This window comes from Morus notabilis, unplaced genomic scaffold, assembly GCF_000414095.1.
Source record: "Morus notabilis unplaced genomic scaffold, ASM41409v2 Scaffold1842, whole genome shotgun sequence".
NCBI classification, from domain to species: Eukaryota; Viridiplantae; Streptophyta; class Magnoliopsida; order Rosales; family Moraceae; genus Morus; species Morus notabilis.
Genome location: NW_010358064.1, coordinates 33778 through 41363, shown reverse-complemented (window position 1 = coordinate 41363; position 7586 = coordinate 33778). Strand labels below are relative to the sequence as shown.

The 7586-nt window shown below is 34.6% G+C and overlaps 1 protein-coding gene across 1 annotated transcript; it reads left to right on the top strand.

Annotated features, from left to right (window-relative positions):
* Positions 1–927: 927 nt before the first annotated feature.
* On the top strand, positions 928–3518 carry LOC21386636 (MAGE-like protein 2). The gene is made up of 7 exons (XM_010091573.2): positions 928–1163; positions 1253–1499; positions 1591–1743; positions 1964–2069; positions 2158–2272; positions 2953–3026; positions 3139–3518. The coding sequence occupies exons 1-6, from the start codon at positions 1116–1118 to the stop codon at positions 2989–2991; spliced, it is 708 nt and encodes a 235-aa protein (XP_010089875.1). The 5' UTR covers positions 928–1115; the 3' UTR covers positions 2992–3026; positions 3139–3518.
* The last annotated feature ends 4068 nt before the right edge of the window (positions 3519–7586 follow it).

Genomic DNA, 7586 nt, shown 5'->3' with positions numbered 1-7586 from the left:
CGGAAGAGCTTTCCTAAAAATATGAGAAGTTATTTTGGAGCTTTTAATAATAGCATTGTTTTTTGTTAATATGTCATTGTATCATATGTGTAGTTATTATAATACAATTCGTCCCAAATAAAAAGTAAAATTTGTAAATCATATTGATTATATCATTGCAATAAAAGCAAAAATAGAATTATAAAAAAAAAAAAAAGCAAAATTAGGAGTCCTCATAATTTTAATGCACTCATGTATATAGTGATTGCATCGGCAACCGTGAAAACTTAGGTTTTATAAAAAAAAAAATTAATTAATTAAAACACTTTAAGGGAGCTATTTGATTAGGCAAGGGATCCGAAATCATCCATAAAAGCACTCCCAATTTGCATGGATTATGCGAGATGATTTTTTTTCTTCTCATACTAATAAATACAATGGGAGAAGTATCTTCTTCCTACTCATTCCCTCATTCCTATTTGAGTAATTTCTTTCCAATCAAACATTGCCTAAAGGAGTTAATAGCGCATTTCACAATAGATAGACTAAAATCGAATATTGATTAGTGCATGGAGACCTAGTAATGTTCTTAACCCCTTGGTAAAATACCATTTTATTACCCGAGTTTAACAATTTATCAAATTGATATCCTCATATTTGAGAGTTTCTTTTTAAATACCCTGGACTCCGTTCACTTCGCTGATTCGAGTTTAGAATTCGAGTTTTTTTACAGTAAAAAGCTCTCACAAACAATCACATCTAATTTTTTTTTACTACAATAAAAAGCTCTCACATCTCAACTCGAGTTTTTTTACAGTAAAAAACTCTCACAAACAATCACATCTAATTTTTTTTTACTACAGTAAAAAGCTCTCACATCTCAACTCGAATTCTGCTCTTTAATTCTCCCACTCATCACTATTACCCTCGGATCACACCTACAATTGGCAGATTTTCCCGCCATTAGATCTCGGAAGAGTACGACGCGAAAGGGAGACGTTCAAAGAGGTCTAGCGAGCCTCTAGGGTTTCCGAATTCCCTTCCTTTTCTCTCACTCTCAACCGCCCCTGTTGTACGGCCGTCGCAGAGAAGAAAAAAGCTCGCAAAACCCAGTCTTTCTGCTCTCAAGTTCAACAATGGCGTCCTCTGCCGAAGATTTGTCCCAATTCGATGTCTCCAACGAGGTGCCCAATCTCCTCCCCATTTTCTCCCAAAAAATTTTATTTCACTAACTTCCAATAATGCACACTAACCATGCCTTGCGAAACCACAGGAGAAGGACAGGCTTGTGGCGGAAGTAATCCGCTACGTGCTCTTCAAGACCCACCAAACCGGAGGCTGTCCGATCAAGAGAGAGGAGCTCACGCAGATCGTCACCAAGATCTACCGCCAACGCGCTCTTCCAGGATTAGTCATCAACGAGGCCGCCGCAAAGCTCGCGAGCATTTTCGGCTACGAAATGAGGGAGCTTCAACGCTCTCGTCCTTCTTTGGCCAATCAGGGCCGGTCTTCCCAGCAAAGTGAGAGGATCCAATTGACCACTGATTCTTTCGATTTTGGTTTGTTTCTCTGTTTTGGCTTTTGACTATATCTATATGTTGTTTGTTCCAGGTTCTACTGATGCGAAATCTTATGTTTTAATGAGTAAATTGCCCGCCGACGTGTATAGGAAATTTGTGGAGGGTGATAATGCAGCTCACTTGACTGGTTTTGCATTCGTCGTGATTAGTATTGTGCATCTCTCTGGTGGCAAAATTGCTGAAGGTAAGTGATTTTCGCTGGTTTTTCGATGTTCCGAAATTTAAAAAAGGTGGTAATTTTCTTGCAAAATATGTCTAGCAAATTATATGGTGTATTGTTGTATTTGTGGCATAATATGATCAACCATTTTCATGGGCAATTGTTCATTCTCTTTGTTAATTAGTCTTTTGTGCTGCTTCTATATCGTAATGTGGTTTTCTTCTTGTTTTGATGGGAACTGCAGAGAGCCTTTGGCATCACTTGAAGCGAATGGGATTGGACGAAAGTACTGAAAATCACCCTGTCCTTGGAAATACCAATCAGGCACTTGAGACACTTGTGCAGCAAAGGTTGGAACTTTTTACTCCACAAAAAATTGTTCATTTCATTGCTTTTAATTTACACGCATCTATCTCAAAATTATTTTTCCACTTGTAGATATTTGCAGAAATATAAAGTAAATGGACCGGAAAGCAATAACTTATTTTATGAGCTCGCTGAGAGAGCTTTGGACGGGCCTGTAGCTGAGAAGATAAAAGAATACATAGAAGAGGTATTGTTTGGAGATAGCCCTCTGATTTTTGTGTATATATATATATATATATATTTTTTTTTTTTTTGGGGGACCAAGAGTGGGGGTTTTAGTGTGCAAAGAACAATTCTTCACTAATCTTTAAGATGATCTGCTTTGGCGTTTTTAGCAATGTAACATTCATGGAAAATAGGTGGAGATAGCTCTGCCTTTAATTTTATTATTCATATTTGAGACTTTAAAAACAGGAATTTGCAGATTACAATCTGTTCTGGAGTAAGTTGACTGTTTCTCTTAGCTTAGAGTGGAGCTTGGGTTCGTTGTCTTTTTGTACTACGATTGTTACCTATGTTTAGAGTATCTATGCGCCTTGGTTAGCGTTGATGTTTTCCCATGCCCATCTTTCTATTGGAAATTAAAAATTGTTAGCTTTCAGAATGTGCTTAATTTCTTGGGAGCATTATAGGGGGCAAAGGTGTATGGGCAGGAAATAATGTGATGATATGACAGATGGGTAAAGTCAAGGGATGAGTCCAAAAACAAAAAAAGTGCTAATGGCAATGAAGATTGCGGAAAGTGGAAACTACTATGTTATACTCAACTCACTAAAGTAATATGGCTGATTTGTAGGTCTTTATACGCAATTATTTGTTCCTTTTTTCTCCGTAAAAACTTGACGTAAATAATTTTTTCGCTGGCAGATTGGGAAGAAAGATGTGACGTCTGAGGATGATGACTAGTTCTTGTCCGCCTACTTCTAGTCAACTGTATGGAGGTATGAGAATATATTATTTGTTTCGCTTATGGATGTTGATGTTGCTTTTGCTCTTGCTGTTTCTATGGGAAGCACTATCATTTAATGTCCTCACTCTTACCTTGCAATGCAGACAATGATATTTGGACTATTTGCTGTGTGGTATGTGGACTAGCCAGCAGTAATACGGGGATGCCCCTACTTGAAAATATGATTGGCATATTGGCTAAAGCACCAGCTGACATGAGCCATTCTTCTGTATCTGTGTATGTGTTTCTGGACGAATGATCGTGTTTGGAATTTGGCCTATGCTATTCATTGTAATGTGGACCTTATCCTTGGGGCTGTTATTGAATTTGAATAGTTTCCGAAAAAATTTGTAATTACGGAAGCTTTTATATGTATCCAAACCACTCGATGCTTTTCTGAATTCAGCAGCTCAAATCTGTGTATGGTAGTTGTATGGTGAGCAATTAGTTTAAGAGTGGGTTTATGAATGAATGCACCTTATCAAGTGTGTTGGAAAGATGTGATGATAGTCACACAAAATAAAGAAAATCATAAAACTAGAATATTCATCAAAAAATGGTGCCGTTTGTTGTATTAATTCTTAAAAATCGTATATTAATTTTAGAAAGTAAAATTTAAATAAAAATATAAACTTTTGACCCATCCTGGCCTTTGGGCGCCCACTACGCGGTCCAGGGGTTTTTTCACAGCGTTTTACTTTTTTTATCATTTTTTGGGGCTAATTTTTGCAGGCATGCCCAGAAAAATGTAAGGACCGTGTCTGTAAAATTTCAGAACATTTTAACATCATTTTTATTTTATTTTATTTTTCAAAGACGAAAAATAAAGAAAATCATAAAAAATAGAGTATTCATCAAAAATTGGTGTCGTTTGTTGTATTAATTACTAAAAATTGTATATTAATTTTAGAATGTAAAATTTAAATAACCCTGGGCGCTCCACTACGCCACCCGGGAGCTTTTTGACAGCGTTTTACTTTTTTTGTCATTTTCTAGGGCCAATTAATTTTAGAATGTAAAATTTAAATAACCCTGGGCGCTCCACTACGCCGCCCGGGAGCTTTTTGACAGCGTTTTACTTTTTTTGTCATTTTCTAGGGCCATTTTTTTTGCAGGCATGCCCAGAAAAATGTAAGGATCGTTTTTGCCAAATTTCATATCTTTTTTACATCATTTTTATTTAAATTAATTTTTCAAAGACGAAAAATAAAGAAAATCATAAAAAATAGACTATTCATCAAAAAATGGTGTCGTTTGTTGCATTAATTCCTAAAAATCATATATTAATTTTAGAATCTAAAACATAGATCAAAACGTAATTATTTGACCCATCCCAGCCCCTGGACGGCCCACTATGCGGGCCGGGGGTTTTTTGACAAAATTTTACCTTTTTTGTCATTTTTGGTTGCCATTTTTACAGGCGTACCCAGAAAAATGTAAGAATCATGTATGCAAAATTTCAAAACATTTTGACATCTTTTTTATTTTATTTTATTTTTCAAAGACGAAAAATAAAGAAAATCATAAAAATTAGAATATTCATCAAAACATGGTACTGTTTGTTGTATTAAATACTAAAAATTGTATATAAATTTTAGAATGTAAAATTTAAATAAAAAATTAAATTTTTGACCCATCCCGGCCCCTGGGCAATCCACTACGCGGCCCGGGGGCTTTTTGACAGCGTTTTACTTTTTTTTTGTCATTTTCTGGGGCCATTTTTTGCAGGCATGTCTAGAAAAATGTAATGATCGTGTCTGCAAAATTTTAGATCTTTTTGACATCTTTTTTATTTTATTTTATTTTTCAAAGATGAAAAATAAAGAAAATCATTAAAAATAGAATATTCATCAAAAAATGGTGCCGTTTGTTGCATTAATTCCTAAAAATCGTATATTAATTTTAGAATATAAAACCTAGATAAAAAAGTAAATTATTGACCAATCCCGGCCCCTGGGCGCCCCACTACACGGGCCAAGGGCTTTTTCACAGCGTTTTACCTTTTTTTGTCATTTTTATTTGCTATTTTTTACAGACATGCCCACAAAAATGTAAGGGTCGTATCTACAAAAATTTAAGAAGATTTTGTCATCATTTTTATTTTTTTTTATTTTTCAAAGACAAAAAATAAAAAAAATCATAACAAATAGAATATTCATCAAAAAATGGTGCCGTTTATTGTATTAATTCCTAAAAATCGTATATGAATTTTCAAGTGTAAAGTTGAAATAAAAATATAAATTTTTGACCCATGTCGGCCCTTGGGTGCCCCACTACGCGGCCCAGGGGCTTTTTGACAGCGTTATACTTTTTTTTGACATTTTCTAGGTCCATTTTTTGCAGGCATACCGAGAAAAATGTAAGGATCGTGTCTGTAAACTTTCAGATCTTTTTGACATCATTTTTATTTTATTTTATTTTTTAAAGATGAAAAATAAAGAAAATCATTAAAAAATAGAATATTCATAAAAAATAGTGCCGTTTTTTGCATTAATTCCTTAAAATCGTATATTAATTTTAGAATATAAAACATTGAGAAAAATATAAAATTTTGACCCATCCCGGTCCTTGGGCGCCCCACTAGGCGGGTCGGGGGTTTTTTTATAGCGTTTTATTTTTTCTTGTCATTTCTAGTTGCTAGTTTTTGCAGGCATGCCCAGAAAAATGTATGGATCGTATCTACAAAATTTCAGAGCATTTTGACGTCATTTTTAATTTATTTTATAAAGAAAATCATAAAAAATAGAATATTCATCAAAAAATGGTGCCACATTTTGTATTAATTTCTAAAAATTGTATATTAATTTTACAATGCACAACATAAATAAAAATTTAAATTTTTGTCCCATCCCGGCCCTTGGGCGCCTCACTAAGTGAGCTGGGCTTTTTGACATCGTTTTACTTTTTTTTATCATTTTTTGCAGCCATTTTTCGTGGGCATGCCCAGAAAAATGTAAAGATCGTGTCTGCAAAATTTCATAATTTTTTGACGTCGTTTTTACATTATTTGATTTTTCAAACACGAAAAATAAAGAAAATCATAAAAATGGAATATTCATAGAAAAATGGTGTCATTTGTTGCATTAGTTCATAAAAATCATATATTAATTTTAGAATGGAAAACATAGATAAAAAAGTAAATTTTTTACCCATCCCGGCCCCTAGGCGCCCCACTACGAGGGCCGGGGATTTTTTGACAGTATTTTACTTTTTTTTTGTGATTTTTGGTTGCCATTTTTTACAGGCACGCCCAAAAATTTTTTACCCATCCCGGCCCCTAGGCGCCCCACTACGAGGGCCGGGGGTTTTTTGACAGTATTTTACTTTTTTTTGTGATTTTTGGTTGCCATTTTTTACAGGCACGCCCAGAAAAATGTGAGGATCGTGTTTACAAAATTTCAAAACATTTTGACATCATTTTTAGTTTATTTTATTTTTCAAAGACGAAAAATAAAGAAAATCATAAAAAATAGAATATTCATCAAAAAATGGTGCCGTTTGTTGCATTAATTCGTAAAAATCATACATTAATTTTAGAATGCGAAACATAAATAAAATAATAAAAATAGAACTCCTGGGGTGCTCCCGGGGCACCCCTAGGGAACCCCAAGTGCACCCCAGGCGCACCCCTGGGGAATCCATGAGGCACCCCCGGGACACCCCCGGACACCCTCAGGGCACCCTCGGGGCACCCCTGGGACACCCCCGGGACAAAAATTTACATTTTTATTTATGTTTTGAATTTGAAAATTAATTTACGACTTTTAGGAATTAATGCAACAAATGGCACCATTTTTTGATCAATATTCTATTTTTTATGATTTTCCTTATTTTTTGTATTTGAAAAATAAAATAAACTAAAAAAGACGTCAAAAAATTATAAAATTTTGTAGACACGATCCTTACATATTTTTGGGATTGCTTGCAAAAAAATGACCCAAAAACAGACAACAAAAGAAAAATGACGTCAAACCGTTCTGAAATTTTGTAGACACGATCCTTACATTTTTCTGGGCATGCCAACGAAAAATGGGAATAAAAATGACAAAAAAGTAAAACGCTGTCAAAAAGCCCCCGGCCCGCATAGTGGGGCGCCCAGGGGTCGGGATGGGTGAAAAATTTACATTTTTATCTATGTTTTAAATTCTAAAATTAATATACGATTCTTAAAAATTAATGCAACAAGCGGCACCATTTTTTGATGAATATTCTATTGTTTACGATTTTTTTATTTTTCGTCTTTGAAAAACAAGATAAAAAAAAATGATGCCAAAATGTTCTGAAATTTTACAGACACAATCGTTACCTTTTTCTGGGCATGCCTACAAAAATGGCAACCAAAGATGACAAAAAAGTACAACGCTGTGAAAAAGCCCCCGGCCCGCGTATTCGGGCGTCCAGGGGCCGGGATGGGTCAAAAATTTATATTTTATCTATGTTTTCCATTCTAAAATTAATATACGATTTTTAGGATTTAATACAATAAACGGCACCATTTTTTGACGAACATTCTATTTTTTATGATTTTCTTTATTTTTCTCCTATGAAAAAT

Coding starts and splice junctions, on each gene's coding strand:
- LOC21386636 (XM_010091573.2), top strand. CDS start 1,116: ATGGCGTCCTCTGCCGAAGATTTGTCCCAATTCGATGTCTCCAACGAG. Junction 1,164..1,252: donor AATTCGATGTCTCCAACGAG/GTGCCCAATCTC, acceptor GCGAAACCACAG/GAGAAGGACAGGCTTGTGGC. Junction 1,744..1,963: donor TGGTGGCAAAATTGCTGAAG/GTAAGTGATTTT, acceptor TGGGAACTGCAG/AGAGCCTTTGGCATCACTTG.